Here is a 17,813-nt window from a genome sequence, read left to right as displayed (position 1 = left end):
CTAATATGTCAAATTAAATCCTATTACAATTAAAGCCAGGTCTGTATTTTCATATTTTAACTAATTTACCACATCCATAGCAACCATGCATTTGGAGAGAAAGATGAACTTATATAATTATAATTGGGCATAAAGTTGTTTTGTTAACCTGCCAGAGTAGTTAACAAATTGTTTACAGTTCAAAAAATTAAATGATTTAATTAAGGAAACCTGAAGTTGGGAACTTTCCTAGACATATTTCCTCTCTAGGTAGTATTTAACTAATTCAACCTCTTCTTACCTACCTCATTTATGGATGTCATAAGTTGCTAAGACCCCAGAAAAAAAAGTGTCAGATGAATTCTGACACTGTCAAGAGGCATTGGGACTATAAACCATTTCTACTTGAATGTGTGTATAACTTTAATGCGTTTGATGTTTTGTGTCAGTCATTCAAATATGACATGCTCTTTGTGGAAGCCAGAGCTCAAATCCTAATTAGAGTTTAGAAAATATAATTCCTTTCTTTAAAACTGGATTTATACATTGCAAACAGTGCAATAAAACACAGTTACTGTGCAGCTATAGTTTCATTTCATATTGTTGAGAAATTACCCCGATCTCTTGCTGCACACAAACTGTAGTCTGGAATTTCCTGCACACATATTCACGGTGTGTAAGAGAGGATTTTGTAGGCTACAGATTATCTATGTTCACACATCTACTGTATGTTCATCCATTCTTCCTCATCTCAATCTGTGTATTACTGGTTTGAGTGACTGTAAGGAAAGTCTTGGCAAATATTTGTTTGTCCAAAACAGCCAGAAAATAGATACATTTTCCTGACTTTATATTCAGGACTGCTGTTACTCTATTTGTATCTGACATGCCTATTCCTCACAATTTACCCTAAAAAAACAAACGGGAGCAATTTCTTTTACTGTTACTTCTAAGCTCATGCTGTCAGAGTCTCAGTACAAAGCCTGTCATATGGCCCTGTATTTCATTGAAAGAAAGGGATTTGATGAGTTTAGACAAGAGCTCTTCAGCTCTTGAAACATGCCTTAGAATCTGGTTAGGTTTAAAAGGTTGTACTAAATGTAATATAAGTCATAAGCAACTGGGGTACTTCAGTACATTGAAGGTGAATACATGGCCTACGTGTTTTTTCTAAGGTGTTTGCAGATTAAAATGCTCACCTGTGGACAAGACGGCTGTGTGAATGTGCATTGCACACTTTGAGAAGCCGATCAGTGTCAGGAACACAAACGGTATGCAAATGTATAAAACTGGATGACATCACTGACATAGAATGTCAAAGAAAAATACTGTAACTGATACAAATGAGCTGATTCTAAAAAAATAGTTGAAACATGAGACTCAATCAATATACCTCATAATAACACCCATGCATTTTTTGAAAAAGAATGTATTCCATTTCCAAGATTTTCACATTTAATGTATATACTGATTCCAAATTTGTCATGTGTACAGTATGTGGTAGATGATTATTGATACAATACATTCCCAAACATTATATAGAACCATTTACTTATGCAAAACTAGTGTACAGTATATTCATTTGTTATTGGTTGTTGGTATGCTATTATATTGGTCAGTGCTGCACTATGATTGGTGGTGACTGCATGTTACGTATTCAAAGTGTGGCACTGAGTCAAGCATTAGATCAGGAGCTGTCTGAGACGCAGCCCTTTGTCAGGGTACAGCATAGAGAGAAGAGGCATAAGATGCAGTGAATAGTTAATTTAGTGGATTGTTCATTCCCTGAATTAAAGGGAATGAGAGGTACTTACTGATATCCCCTTCTTAATGTCGATGTTTGTAGTAAATTCTAATAAATAAATTATACTATTTGATGCCACAAACCACCCTTAAATGCGGCATCATATTGCTGTTTATATAAAATTACTAAAATGTGTATTTGAAATATGTTGTTATATATACATATATTTTTGTACAGCAATATCTTTTGTGAAATATGGTGATGAGAATTGTTAAAATATTCTACATTCGGCCTTATTTAGAATAAATAGATCTAAAATATTGGTTTAAAATATGGATGTCTAGAATAAGGAATATTGACCTTATTAAAAATATGGGTGTCTAGAATAAGGAATATTGACCTTATTTAAATAATGAATGTCTAGAATAAGGAATATTGCATACAATTCTGGTCATCACATTGTAGAAAAGATACTGCATTACTGCTGTAAAATCAGACCAGAGAACGGCATCTGGAAGCATCTGGATACATTCCAGGGACTCATCTTGAATAGGAAAGATTATGATGGGACCTGGTACAAATATTCAAAATTCTCACAGGTATTGACGTCTCAGTTTATTTCTTCAGAATGAACATGAACCAGAGTTCACAAAGGGAAAATGGAAAAGGAGGCATGTGATTATTGGACCAATTAACTACCATGTAGAGTATCAAATGGACCACATGCGTCAAATAGCTTATGTTCTTCTTTATACTTTCAGGCATATTTTAATATAGGGTTAAAATCTTTGTATATATGTACAGTATAATTATTCTGGTGTTATACTATAGTTTCATGTTGTTTGAAATATATAACCAAAACAGCATTTAGTTTTCTTTCAAGTGATAGTAGGTGCACAAAGATATTATATATTTGTGTTCTGAACATATGTGCAATACTGCCAACTGTTAAAACTGTGAGACTTTTAAATGAAATGTAATTCAAATTTTTCATTATATTAAGAACCTCCACTGAATAATGTGTTGAGATTCTGGAAAGCAGAAAGAGTAACTAGGACAGAATATGGTCTGTGTTCTGCAAGGTATTTAAGTATTGGCATTCCATTCATCTAGCAGAATTACTTTCACTAGGGTCTTTAGTGGAGGTAACAGTGAGTGGAATTGAAATGCACATTGAATCTGTTCTACCTGGTCTGGGGATTGCTCTGGTCAGGAAAGGTGATGGAAGTCTTGTTTCCGATATCTTGTGTAGCTCAAGTTATCTATGCATTGCACTGATAAAAATCAGAAAGGAAAGGGAGATGAAAAGATGTGCTCTTCAAACCTTTTCATTAGTCATTTTAATCCCTTGATCCACCGAGGTTTAAAAGGATGTCACTTGGAATCTACCCATCTACAAACATGGGAGATATGAATCTTCTTAAATCATATGTGGTTTACATCTGGTTATTTAAACTCACCATTTCATGTCAAATATTTTCTAAAAAAATATTTGTCTTTGTAGTTTTGATCATCCAAACGATTCCCTTTCTCAGTGCTGGTCATGGAAATGTATGATTTCACCATGCCAATAAGCACTAAAATACAAACTAATCATATTAATTGTCTGTAATTATGTAGGTGGCTGTAGAAAGAAGATGGAGAAACCGGTTTTCAAGTTTATTTGTAAACTTTTTATATTTCTTTATATCACTGAAATGGGATGGGAAGTGGAAACAATGTTCCTATCTGCAGAACTATTTTCTCTTGATTGCCCAATACAATTGTACAATAGATTGCGCAAAATATGGCATTAATCCAAAACTCGTTTGCTTTAATATATTGTTCTTTTAAGGCAGGAGACAAATATTTGTATAACTGTACAGTATATTCATACTGTATTACAGTGAATGGAATGCATAAAAGAAATTGAGTAAAAATGGGGCACTCAAATATCAGTGATAGAGACTTTCACAGTATTGAAGAATACTCTTACCTTTGTCTGACAAAAATAGATTTGTGCTATTTAAGATTAGGCTTTTTAATTATTCCTATGAGTATAATGAACAAAAATCTATTTGTTTCTGTATAAATTGCACATTTTTGTATTTCTAGTTTAATGTATTTTGAATTGAATTGCCTATATTACCATCTTCAAATAACAGAAATTATTCAGCAAATCAAGTCCAGTTTCTAGTTTTGAAGTACAGTAATTAAGATTTAGTAAAAAAATTAAAACCTTTTAACATTTCCATAAAACCTCATTTTGTTTTCCTTCCCGTATTGTGATCTGAAAGATATCAAAGCCAAAATCTCAATTAACCTCGACTGTCAAAAGGTTGCATCTGGCAGTGGGTGACTTTATTTTTTTGTAATGTATCCTGCATCTATAGCCCAGAGTGGTTAGAAGGTCTTGCAGTCTCCTCCATAACTCCCAATTCCTGGGAACATGCCTGGGATCAAAGGCATGTGAGTAGCAGTGTGGTGGTTGGAGGTAATCCATAGTACTTGAGAACTGTAAGGGTCCTTTTTTTATTTTTTGGTCCCTCCATACCAGAATGATTTGTATATAATACTGTATATGGCCACACTGTATAATGCTACTTTAATTAGACAGTATTAGCAATCAAGCTTAGTTTTAAATCTAAATATGAAATTGGAAGGGAGATGACATGGTGGTTTGGGTGTTAGCGCTGCAGATTCATGGATTTTGGGTTAGATGCCGAGGTCTTAGTTGTATAATCTGTCTCTCTATATTCAAATGGGCTTTCACCCTCTGGTTTCCCCAGCTTCTCAAGGAAAGGCAAATCAGTGGATACATTAACTTGTGTTTCCATATTGTCCCTGTGTCCTTGTGTGTGTGCCCTGAGATAGGCTGGTGTCCTGTCCAAGGTCTTGTCACTCCTTTCATTCCGTTATTATCCCATCGGTAGACTCCAAAACCATTGCCAGGAAAATGCAGCTTTCTAATGATGGATGGATCAAAATTACAGAGGGGCTTAAATTAAAATAGAAAAATCCCCAAGGTCAAAGAGAGGGCATATTTGAGACTGACAGATACTGTAACAACACTTCACAACTACTGTACATTTTATATTTATAAAAATGTACAGTACATAAAACTATTCGATATGCGGCTCACATGCTATTCACTGTGTGTCACATGCAGGCACTATCCCAGTGCTGTAGTCTCAAGCTATAACCTCAGTCACAAGCCTGCTAATTTGGCTTTTCCTTTAATCTCTCTGGAACTTGAATAAGAGGAGAGAAGCTGTGCATACTAATATCTCACTTACTTCCCAGTCTTTCCTCTCCCTCAGTTCCTGGCGAGTGGAGCTGGGCTGGAACAAAGATACCCTAATTATTCTCCATTTATTTGTCTGCTTGAATGGTCTTAAATACCAGAGTGATTAATTAGCGCAAGGCAGTCAGGGCAGGATGTCACACCCTCCTCTGCGTTTAAGTATCAGCAAGGTTGTGCTCAAGTGTTGACAACAGCAGATCTTTAATTTCTTTGTGAAGAAAAGTTAACTCAGTACAATTAATTTGAGGTCTGCTGGCTTACAAGAAATCCGTTACATATGCTATGCTCCTGCTAAGGCATTTACTGTAGACTGTCCTTTGGGTTCAAATCTTTTTTTTCTCCCATACTAAAATGATTTGTATTTCCTTCTTCCATTATTCATGTAGATTTGATGTGCGATTTGTTAGCATTTGATCTAACATGCCTGTAAATAACTGAAACCAATAAAAACATATGCAAGTTACACCCCCGGGGCAAATTTATTTTAAGAGCAGTATTTCTTTATTCATGACGTGTTTGACATGTTTTAAATATTGAGCACAATGTTGATGCTGGATTTCCTTTTAATTGTAATGCTGTATAACAGAGGTAATGCTTTCATACACTATCTGTGATAGTGTTTTAATAGAGTGTACATGTTAAAGCACAGATAAAATGTCAGGGCAGGTTTCATGCATTTTATTTTAATAGCTTTTTCATCCCTAAGAAAAACCATGTTACAGTATATCTACAGTACATGACCAATCACAGTTGGAGTAAGCTGGGAATCATTCTAGAAAGACTGGTAAACATTCCAGAAACTATTGATTTATTTAAATGTGTGTCCTCTTTAATACAGTTTTACTTCTCTTACTGCCATGAATGTATTATAGTTTCTTTCACCTCATAATTATTACTATTGCTCTAGTGTACAGTATGTCACCTTGATGAGCCCTGTCCATTGTGGCTCACCTTAACTTTATATAAAGTGGAGTAGTCCCAGTTCCATAATTCATAGTGACATCCATATAAAATAAGATAATATACTGTTTGAGGACTAATAACAGGAGGACCTTCTCTGCTCTAAAAAGTGTTAGGTATGCAAAGCACACTGGCAAATCACATCATACTGCAGATTTTCTATCATCACAATATTGGAAAACATAACCTTTTGCTTCGTTTGCAGGTGAGCAGTTGGACAGCACCCAACGCACCCTGGAAGGATTCTGTTTTTCACAAATCTAATAGCAGCTTACAATGTAAAAAACTCTCCCAAATGGCAATTTTCCACCCATGTAAATTTCAGTGGCAGGAAGTGGGTGTGAACATGTGACTTATTCTCTGTTACCTACCTTGGCACACAGCTGGTGGTGCTTCAGAAAAGCTTAAGTTTCAAGTAGAAGGGACAAGTTATTTTTATAATTTCTTCTTCCAAGAATGATATGAGTTGTGGAGGCATGTTGTTCTTGGCAGACTGGACATAACCTTTGGATAAGGTTTTGTCGACTTAATGTACAGTATATACATGTATTACACTCCTGTATTCTACAGTCATTTTACTATTTGATTTATTTTTACTTTGTTTTCTGCATCTACTAATGTGTTTGAAATAAAATATACAGTACTTCTGGTTCTATTTTTACCATTTGAAATCAGAGACACAGACTGAATGATATTGTTAGATCTGTACTTTAGCATTTTTTATATGAATTTGTTAAAGTGGCCAATAAGTCCATAAGCTTTTCTACTAACTTTTAAGAGCTTGATTTCAAGATTCAGATGAACAGACCATATATTTTTAATTAGAGAGAAGCCTTTCAGTGGGTCTGTGTTTTCGAGTATAGTCTGTGTACTTGCTTGAACGGGCTGCACCTGAGTTCTGATCAGCTGGGCCGTGAACCACAAGATAACTTGTACAGTAGGTACTGTATGCTGCCCTTGAATTGTGTTCATGTGTAAGTGGACCATTGCATTGTAATTGGCTTGAAGTAAAGGAGCAATTCTTAACCTTTGCTGTTTACTAAGCTGTTTTGTTTTTAGTTTTAAAAAAAGCTTTGATTACCTTTATAAGGAGGAAGCTTGTGTTATTCTGAGATACCAACTTGCATAATAGACACCTCAAACAAGGGATTAGAAAGGTGATCCTTGTCAACCTGTAATTATAATTAACCTGCATAGATCAAATTTGGATAATCATTTATGTCATAATTGTAACACAAATCAATGAAAACACTATGCATTAACATTAGTTACTGATGGTCATGAAGAACACAAAAAAGAAAACCATTTAGTTAAACAAATAATAAACCTTACTTCAGATTTAAAGCACGTGGTCTCAGAAATAAAACTCTTGGGATATTTTATTAGCACATTCAACAATAATACAGTAAAATATTTTCAAAACTAGGGTGAGAGACATCGAATAATTATTTTTTGACTACAGGCTATTCATTTAAAAAACCAACAGTGGCCATGACCCTTACAAGGAATAAGTGACTTTCTGGTGATGGATGGATGGATGGAAAAATGACAGCTAATTTGATCTTTACCTTACTATTTTTTTCCTCTTTTTCCCTAGTTGACATGATCTTAGTTTAATATGACAACACAGTTAAACACTTGACTCAAGTGTGTTGCTTATTAATGCAGTACTGATGAGAACGAACTGGGCTATTATGGGATTGATACTGATACCAATTAGGACTTCCATCCACGTACAAACATTCATCTAAAATCTTTACATTACAAGTTTGAAGTTTTATCAAATTTAAGAATACTTATGTGACAACTTTTGAGCATTGAAAGTGTCATATAAATACTTATTATTTTCCCTGTGGGCAAACTGTCGGCAAACTACCATCTCCATAGTAAAGGGATTAGAAGGGCAATTTGCCTACCATTTACCTACAGGGAAAATAGGCAACCATTATTAACTGGACAATATATTTTTCTCTTAATTTAAAATGTTTAAAAATACAATGTTCCCTGAAAAGTTGAGTAGGCCTCCTGTTAAAGGTTGATATTGTAGTGACTTCACTATGAACTGTTGCTTGGAGACATGTGTACAGTATACAGTATATACGTGTATATGTAAATATTTTTGATAACAAGATCATCAAGATTGTTATTTGATTGTCTGTAGAGAGTCTTGACGAATTAGAGGTATTAGCATAGAGAAAGTTTAATTGTACAATACTGTGTGTCATACAACATACATAAAATGAAGCAAACACAGACATTGACGTGTCTGAAGTTTATCTTCTGCATCAGGAAGGTCCTGACCTACAGTACATTAGCTAGATACATTAGCAAAAAAACGAACGTTTACATAATAGATGTAACATTTGAAGTTGTTTTATGGGAACTCTGGACTATCTTATTATATTTAGAGGAAGCTCATTTAAAGCAAACTGTATAAACTGTATAGTTTTTTTTTCTGTGACAACATATTGTTTTTAAATGAGATCCTAAAACTAAAGATTTTTAAGCAGAGGCTATAGTGTGTTAAAGTTCAAAGAACATTTAAAATAGGAAATGTAATTCAACCTTACATACATATTGCATTATTTCAATAACAATAACCATTTCGTTCTCAGACCACAGCAGTATTGAAAGTATGTCAAATGTAATACTCTTGCACAAGTAGAAGTCAGATTAGAAGCCCGAGGGTAAATCCATACTTGCAAAGACAGCGAAGAATGAGTCCTCCTCATTTTAGTGGAGACCAAAAGCAGTCTAATAAATGAATTTTTAGTATTTAGGAAGCAGGGGATGTATTAAAACAGGAATGATGTCTAATGACTCTAAGATCAACAAAACTGCATCTAATGGTGTCCAATCTTCTAATCTACCTGTAGAATTCCAAAGCCAAGCTTTAAACCATTTTGCATATTTATAGGAGACAAACATAACTTGCATATGCAATAAAAAAACAGACAAGAAGTGACTTCCGTAGTTTTATTTTTAAAAAGGTAGTAGTTTTTTATTTTGTTTTTATTCATATAGGCCTCTGTCCTTTCAACCATTAGGTTGAGGTATTACAATGCCTCAACAACCCTCCACACACACATAATATTTAATTGTGTTAGTTTAATTACCTTCACAATATTTCAATAATGAATCTTTAATGGCCAGTGTCAAATTAAAAATACAGCCCGTGTAATGAAGAAATAATACAACTAATTGTTACAAACACCAGATAAACGGATGGAGACACATCATGTTAAATATACATTAAAAACCATCATGAAACAGATACAGTCTCCACTTTTAAATTGAATAAAAATAGAATCATAATTTGTCTTCTTAACCATTATTATTTATTTCATATTTATTATTTTTTAATTAAAAAGTTTTTTTTAAATGACTATTGTGCACACTTGTGCAGAAGACAAAAATATAGTACTGTCTATAGAAAGAAAAAATGCTGTGTTTTTTTTTCTTTTTAAAATAAAGATAAAGTTATTGCTTTGTCACTTTTTGCAGTTAATTTTCAAGCTGGGAAACAATGTTTTATATGCCTATGTAGAAACGTGATCTTCATCTGGTTTGAGAATCTTTTAACACTGAAAAAGAAAATACTCATCTTCTGAAACTGCATGATATTCTTGATCATACAGAAAAAAAAGTCATAGCACATCGGAAGCATCCTGGTATGGACCTAGTTTGCTACAAATGGGTTTGGAACAGAATGTATTTACCTCTGTTGTTTAGCTAAGATTAAGACAATCAACCTGGGGTATAATACAGCATGTTACTATAGTAACTTTACAATCTGCTTGTGTGTGACAAAAGAGGCTTCATCTCGTCCATTTCATGCTCCTGTGTCGACCCACTCCCTCCTGGTGTTTTATTATATCTGTCTTTAAGACTGCCTGCAGGAGACACAGCTGCTGTAGCCAAAAGCAGGCTTCACCGTGTGAAGCTGAGTGCTAGATGGAAGCCAGTTGGTTGATGGGATTAAAGAATTTAAAGTGCTGCCAAAAAAAAAAGTTAAATCTTATAAAGGATTATAGTAAAAACTGCCTTTGCACTTTCCAATTATGGTGAAGCATGTGAATGAAAAAAAATGGCTGAAACTGTGGTTATATGGTATGCACCTTTTTTTCTACTGGAAAGTGTGATCTGAGCGGCATAGAAATTGGTGGCCATTCACAGGACATGCTGATTTCCAAAAGCACCACAAAAAGCCCTCCCAGCCATAGCCACTGAGAGAGGGTCTCAGGGCAGGGCTGTTTATCTACTGTACTTTAATAATTCCAAATGGTGCAGATCCCAAGGCAAAAGCATAACAAGGGCCGGTATTCCATCCGTGTGCAACAGTGTCCTCCTGCTTCCTTCGCAAGGTGGGAATTCCATCCTGAATTCAAATAAGCAGCAATAAGTCATCTGCATGTACAAATTCACTTGTGTGCCTCTAGAGTTCAACAGATACATTCTAAGCAATTTCCTGAAAAGCTTTAAATGAGACATTAACTGGGAAAATGTTTAAGCCATATGAGATGCGTTTTAATTGATGTGCAGTTTCAGAATGGTGTTATATTTTTAAATGTTTCAAAAGTACTCTGTGCTAACCACCTTATTTATGTTGTACTGTAGGTGTGGATCATACTAACGTCGACCTGAAGACAAACTTTGTGAGTAATGGACACATTAAAATATTCTTTTTACAACTGCCACCACCTCATCTACTCCTGATAGTAATATGTTAGCTGATATATTATTCTTGTTGTGTGACCTTCTTCTCAGTTACAAAAATACCGCATTCGCTATTCAAAGAAGGTCACACAAAATAGTCACGACTCATGTCTGATATATTGAACTCCATACAGTTTAAAATAATGAATCGTTGTATTTGTTATGCATTGTGTGTAAGTTTTATTTATGCAGTCCCTTCAGCATTTTGTAAAAGAAAACATAGTATTACACAATATTTCACATGTATTATGCACTGCAATTTATGAATTATGAAGCAATATATTCAAATTGTACATTGAACAACTTTGATGAATTGTAGCTGGAGTCTTTGTTTTTGATTAATTAAAATATTATAAAGGGGAAAAGCCATACAATACCTATTAATACAAAATCAACTAAAATATTTTTAAATAGGTCGCCAACATTATTCATCCTCTGGATTGATAATAAAATAAATGATTTAAGTCAAAAATGAAATAGGGATTTGTCGATACCAACAATTTCTGAATAATCCTCATTTAACTGTCTTAAATGTATTTTTTTTAAACAAATAAATAACAGGTGCCTTTCTATTTATTCTAAGGTAACAGAGTCTGCCTTTTTCTTCATTTTTAATTTATGTATTTTACCAGTATCAGTCATTTAAAAAGATTGGAACTTTCTTATAACAATCTAAATTTGATATGGATTCTATGAAGTTTCTTCACTGGAGTTAATCATGCATAAGTTGCTCTAAATAATATAAGGAATCAGAAAAGTAATACTGTTTTGTCTACCTTATTTAGCTTTGTCTACAGTATGTCAGCATCTATCAATTTATTGTATGTCAGACAATTTACTGTATATATAAACCAAGGATTGGCAAAGCAGACTACAATATGAAACCGTGAAAAGAAATTATCAAAATCCAGAAGACATCTTCCTATCAATAATACTGCATAAGAAAAGTTACAAATCAAAAGAGGCCATATGGCCATCTAGAATGCTTAGTAGTGCAGTGATGATGATGGCTTGAATTTACTCAAACAATAAGAAATCGGAACAATAAAATTACCTCAATGAGGTAAGTGTGGTAATCAACTATGCACAGGGCGATCAGATCTCCCGCCAGAGCGCGTAGCCACAGCAACCAGCTGATTGACAGGTCTAGTTGAGTCTGTGCCAGCTGCCCTAGAGATTCAAACGCATTCTCTAAAGTTCTCATGGGAGTGCATATGACAATCCTAGCCCTGTTAGCTAGGCTTTTATTCCAGATGTGTCTCCCTGTTTCAAATGCAGACAAAGAGACACTGGAAAGTTCATCATTGGGTGAATTGACCCAGTATGTGATGTCCTTTTTTGTGTGAGAATCCCTACACATTTTGCATTTTGCTTATTGGGGACACATCTTACCAGCATTCCTATGAAATTCACTCACCCTATGAGCTAATACACCAGATTCATTTTGAGTTCAAGGGAAAAGAAAAAGTTAATCAATTTAATTAATTAAATTTTTCTGATCTCCTTAATTCTACAGCATAAAAGACAAATAAAAGCCTTGCCACTGCTGTATAGTAGTTAGTAGCAAATTGATCTAGGGATCTCATTTAGCCTTTTATTGAAAGAAGTAAAAACCCGAAAGAAAGAAGAGCTATTGTCTTTGTCATTCACATTCATACAGTAGCTCAATGGAGAGGGCAGTGTTGGTGTGGTGGCCACGTCTATGACAGGGGCTGCAGGAAGTTGCTGGATATCTTTATCGTGCTCTTGTTATACCCCATTCCTGACACCTTCAGTCTACACTGGTCTTCAGGACTTGCTTTTCTTCCGTGGGCTCACCTCCAAATTTACCTTTACAAAAGCAGTTGTCCTCACACTTCCTTATCAATTTGCTCCTGCTGTTTGGCCTGGCGTTGTCATACCATGTAATTACAAGACTATCTCACCAAGAATTACTGATTGTAAATCTATTCCAAGAACTACATCATATGGGAGCTCAGAAACAACCCCAAGAGACATCAAATATTCTTGTCAATGAAAAGTTAAGTATACTGCAGAAGCATATCCTTTCTTATCCACATGAATACTCAGGATGATTACACCAGGACTCCTAACTGCAATACAGTCAAAGAAACCTAAGTCTGTCCACAGGTTATCTGTTCATATGTACAGCACACGTCAATGCACTATACATGCAAATGAAGTAAAAAAGACAATTAAGTTTTCTTTTTAGTGCCCATATTCTGTTTAAAATAGCTAAATAAGTTTCCGCTTTGGGGCGGAGCGGGGGCTCTGTGGCTAAGGATCTGCGCCTGTGGCTGGAAGGTTGCCGGTTCAAATCCCACAGCTGGCAGAGGAATCCTACTCCATTGGGCTCCTGAGCAAGGCCCTTAACCCCAACTGCTCCAGGGGCACCGTACAATGGCTGACCCTGCGCTCTGACCACAGGCTCTCTACGTGTCTGTGTGTCTCATGGAGAGCAAGCTGGGGTATGCAAAAAGATAATTCCTAATGCAAGAAATTGTAAAGGGTTAATAAAGTAATGTTAAAAGTTTCTTGGTTTTTTGTTTCTTATTTGCCCAGTATATACTTTTTTGCATCTAGTGAGCAATGGTTGTAAGTTAGTGTGTCTGGTAGTGTTTTAGCTATTGGTAAATTACTTTATAGGTTTCCGTCAATGAGTAAAAGTCAGTATGCATGTGCAGTTGTCCAGATCTGATGAAGTTGTAACTGTAAAGGTTTTGCTGTGGAAATGGCTTTTGGAATTCAAAATTTGAGAGAAAGGCATAGAAACCTCTCTCAAGAGCTTAATATTTCAAAAGAAGAGGTTGCTGAAAGTTAGATACGTTAAGGATAAGTGGAGGGAAAAGTACATTTTAACCATAGTTATTAGACTATTTAGGCTATCTGAAATAGCCTAAAAAGATGAGAATACCCTTTACTGCCATAGAAACGCAGATAGGAGGTTTTATGAATAACCTCCACAGTGTTTGTCAAGTACACTTTAAGAATAAAAAAAAACCTTGAGTTTCCATCTTGCAAAAAAAAGCATAACATTTAACACCATTTGTTACCACATGCTCCTGGGATAACTAATGTTCAGACTATGTTTAGACTACATTACATTGCATTCAGGAGGTAGTTGCCCTTTTTTATTATCAACTCACATGCTAGTTACATTTACAGTATATGACTAATAAAACAACATTATATGTAAGGTGTAATATAGGAATTACAGTGTATGTAGAAATGGAAAAGATGAAGATGGTGAAAGACAATACAGATGTTAGTGTGAAACTACTGTGAATTTCAATTGCCACATGTTAATAATTTCATCCTTTAGGAATTCTTAAAATGAGTTGAAAAGGGCCATTACATGCCTATTGTGGTCCTTTTTTTACCTATTCATCATGTATAGAAAATAGAGGAAGTAGAGTTCTTTCTGAACTAGCCCCATAATTTAATGAGTTCTTGCTTGCTGTATACCTGAGCGTGGCCTATCTGCTATGATACTGACCTGTTTTCTCAGAATACGCTGAAAAAATCCTATCTGTTCGATAGCAGCTTTTACAACTAAAATACAATACAATAACTGCATTGCTAAATTCACTGTTGATTCTTCTGCACCTTAGGATTATAAATACCATTGTTGTATCTTCTTCTAACCTATTGATTTTGCTAAACCTCTTTTGTGTTAAACTACTGTACAGTATTGGTGAAAATGAACTTTCTCATGAAACTTTGGTCTGTTTTATGAGATCATGTGGGCGTTAATGATGTAGATGCATTTTTGGACTTGAAATTCTCCAGTTGTTTTTCTTACTTTTTTGAAGATGATTAAAAAGTGTTGTTATTTAAATAAAAATGTGTGTGTTTCTGGGGCACTCACAACTCATCACATCATTCACAGGTGAAGTGGAATCTGAAGTTGTGAGAAGAAGGGAGTCTGGAGCCAGAAAATGTTTTTGCTACCTAGACTACTGTCTAAAAAACTTATGTCTAGCCAAGCATTCGTGTGATATAATTATGTCTTTTTGTTTTATGGAAGATACAGTGCCTTGCGAAAGTATTCGGCCCCCTTGAACTTTTCAACCTTTTGCCACATTTCAGGCTTCAAACATAAAGATATACATTTTTTATTTTATGTGAAGAATCACCAACAAGTGGGACACAATTGTGAAGTGGAACGAAATCTATTGGATTTTTGAAACTTTTTTAACTAATAAAAAAATGAAAAGTGGGGCGTGCAAAATTATTCGGCCCCTTTACTTTCAGTGCAGCAAACTCACTCCAGAAGTTCAGCGAGGATCTCTGAATGATCCAATGTTGTCCTAAATGACTGATGGTGATAAATAGAATCCACCTGTGTGTAATCAAGTCTCTGTATAAATGCACCTGCTCTGTGATAGTCTCAAGGTTCAGTTGAAAGCGCAGAGAGCATCATGAAGACCAAGGAACACACCAGGCAGGTCCGTAATACTGTTGTGGAGAAGTTTAAAGCCGGATTTGGATACAAAAAGATTTCCCAAGCTTCAAACATCCCAAGGAGCACTGTGCAAGCGATCATCTTAAAATGGAAGGAGTATCAGACCACTGCAAATCTACCAAGACCTGGCCGTCCCTCTAAACTTTCAGCTCAGACAAGGAGAAGACTGATCAGAGATGCAGCCAAGAGGCCCGTGATCACTCTGGATGAACTGCAGAGAACTACAGCTGAGGTGGGAGAGTCTGTCCATAGGACAACAATCAGTCTTACACTGCACAAATCTGGCCTTTATGGAAGAGTGGCAAGAAGAAAGCCATTTCTCAAAGATATCCATAAAAAGTCTCGTCTAAAGTTTGCCACAAGCCACCTGGGAGACACCCCAAACATGTGGAAGAAGGTGCTCTGGTCAGATGAAACCAAAATCGAACTTTTTGGCCACAATGCAAAACGATATGTTTGGCGTAAAAGCAACACAGCTCATCACCCTCAACACACCATCCCCACTGTCAAACATGGTGGTGGCAGCATCATGGTTTGGGCCTGCTTTTCTTCAGCAGGGACAGGGAAGATGGTTAAAATTGAGGGGAAGATGGATGCAGCCAAATACAGGACCATTCTGGATGAAAACCTGTTGGAGTCTGCAAAAGACCTGAAACTGGGACGGAGATTTATCTTCCAACAAGACAATGATCCCAAACATACAGCAAAATCTACAAAGGAATGGTTCACAAATAAACGTATCCAGGTGTTTGAATGGCCAAGTCAAAGTCCAGACCTGAATCCAATCGAGAATCTGTGGAAAGAGCTGAAAACTGCTGTTCACAAACGCTCTCCATCCAACCTCACTGAGCTCGAGCTGTTTTGCAAGGAAGAATGGGCAAGAATTTCAGTCTCTCGATGTGCAAAACTGATAGAGACATACCCCAAGCGACTTGCAGCTGTAATCGCAGCAAAAGGTGGCTCTACAAAGTATTAACGCAAGGGGGCCGAATAATTTTGCACGCCCCACTTTTCATTTTTTTATTAGTTAAAAAAGTTTCAAAAATCCAATAGATTTCGTTCCACTTCACAATTGTGTCCCACTTGTTGGTGATTCTTCACATAAAATAAAAAATTTATATCTTTATGTTTGAAGCCTGAAATGTGGCAAAAGGTTGAAAAGTTCAAGGGGGCCGAATACTTTCGCAAGGCACTGTATTTCCCTTGCTGAAGGGAACCCCAAAATACATACCAGATTTAATCAAACTTGTGATTGATGGGTGAGACAATATTTTGTATTAATTTTAGTCTAAAACTCATACTTTATTTACAATAGTAATATTCAAAGTCCGAAGTATTTTTCTTAAATGATATCTTGCAAATACATTATACAATTTCATTATTAAAAGTAAGACATTTTCATAGTAAATCCATTCTTTTCATGTCTCCGTGAATCTTGTTTCCTGCTCTGTTTAATCTGTGACTCAGCAGACATACTGTAGGATGTAACAAGTGGCATGACTCATTAGTTGTTTCCGTTGCATACAGGGATACTATATGTGTTTAGTTCTTTATTTCTTGTTAAGAGATTTGTATGGCCTATCACACTGATGCTCTGTTTGTCTTATTGCTTGTATTTCCATTTTACAAAATTCTATATTTTTCCAGTCATTCTTAGGTCTTGATGCTTTTCCAGAGCAATCTATTCTCCTGCTCTTGCAAATATTTAGGGTTGCGAGCTTTTGATATTTATTTGTACAAGCACATACCGCACATGTGTGTGTGTAAATATCCCTTGGGTCAAGAAAGCACATTTCTTGACAGTAGGATTGACATGTATGAATCTCTTTTCACTTTGGAGCATTTATTGATTTAATTTCTTTAACAGGTACACTGTACTTACTGTATACAGTACCTCACTGAAGTTTAAATAGCATCATTTTACATAAGTGCATAATAAATGTCTCTGATTTTTGCTTGTTTTTTTTTGCTTAGTTGTGTCTCCGGATGGTTTGGATGAAATTAAACTAACAATAATAATATAGTAATATTGTATTTATATATACACACACTATATTATATATACAGTATAATGTTATATGTGGCATGGAGTTAATCTGGCAAGAAGTAAAGCATTTTTTTTTTTTTAATTGTAATATATTTTGCACCAGGAGCTCACTAGAGTACATAACAGATCAGGTGGAGATGTGAGAAATTACTAAATAAAATAATGGAGAATCTTAGATTGAATAATCCTATAATAGAATTTGTTTGAGACACTTGAGCTAACACCCCTACTCTTACAAACATCACCGTGGCACCATTAATGGCCACAGAAAGATGGAATCTGGTAAAGCATTAGCTATGGGGCATTAGATTACAAATTGTCATTCAGAGGGAGTGCCGCCTACTGGTCCGCCATCACAATTAACAGTACTTACTAGAAATAAACAGAGAAATATCTGAGCTCTTTTGAACATTATCAGATTGCTGGGGTTCTGTAAATAAAATGCTGGGGTTTAACTGCTGACATTGTGTCGCTAAAAGCCTGGAAGTTTTGTATCTATTTTACTTTACATTTCCCAGATGGGGCTCTGCTTGTTTGTATGACCTTCTCAGTGTTTGATCCTGCTATGCTGCAAAGAACATCAAATATTCCTCTCACCTTGGCAAATGTAATGCTAATT

The 17,813-nt window shown here is 35.4% G+C and overlaps 1 protein-coding gene across 2 annotated transcripts in view; it reads left to right on the top strand.

Moving 5' to 3' along the window:
• LOC107078452 (PC3-like endoprotease variant B) overlaps positions 1–17,813 on the top strand; it is a 353,320-nt gene that overhangs the window by 213,175 nt on the left and 122,332 nt on the right. For both annotated transcript variants that reach the window (XM_015355975.2, XM_069178602.1), the window contains exon 7: positions 10,584–10,621. In XM_015355975.2, coding sequence (XP_015211461.2) covers positions 10,584–10,621 — 38 coding nt within the window. The remainder of the gene's footprint in view (positions 1–10,583; positions 10,622–17,813) is intronic.

Source organism: Lepisosteus oculatus, chromosome 2 (genome assembly GCF_040954835.1).
Source record: "Lepisosteus oculatus isolate fLepOcu1 chromosome 2, fLepOcu1.hap2, whole genome shotgun sequence".
Lineage (NCBI taxonomy): Eukaryota > Metazoa > Chordata > Actinopteri > Semionotiformes > Lepisosteidae > Lepisosteus > Lepisosteus oculatus.
Note: the sequence above shows the minus strand (reverse complement) of the source record. Positions and strands in the feature narration are given on the sequence as shown.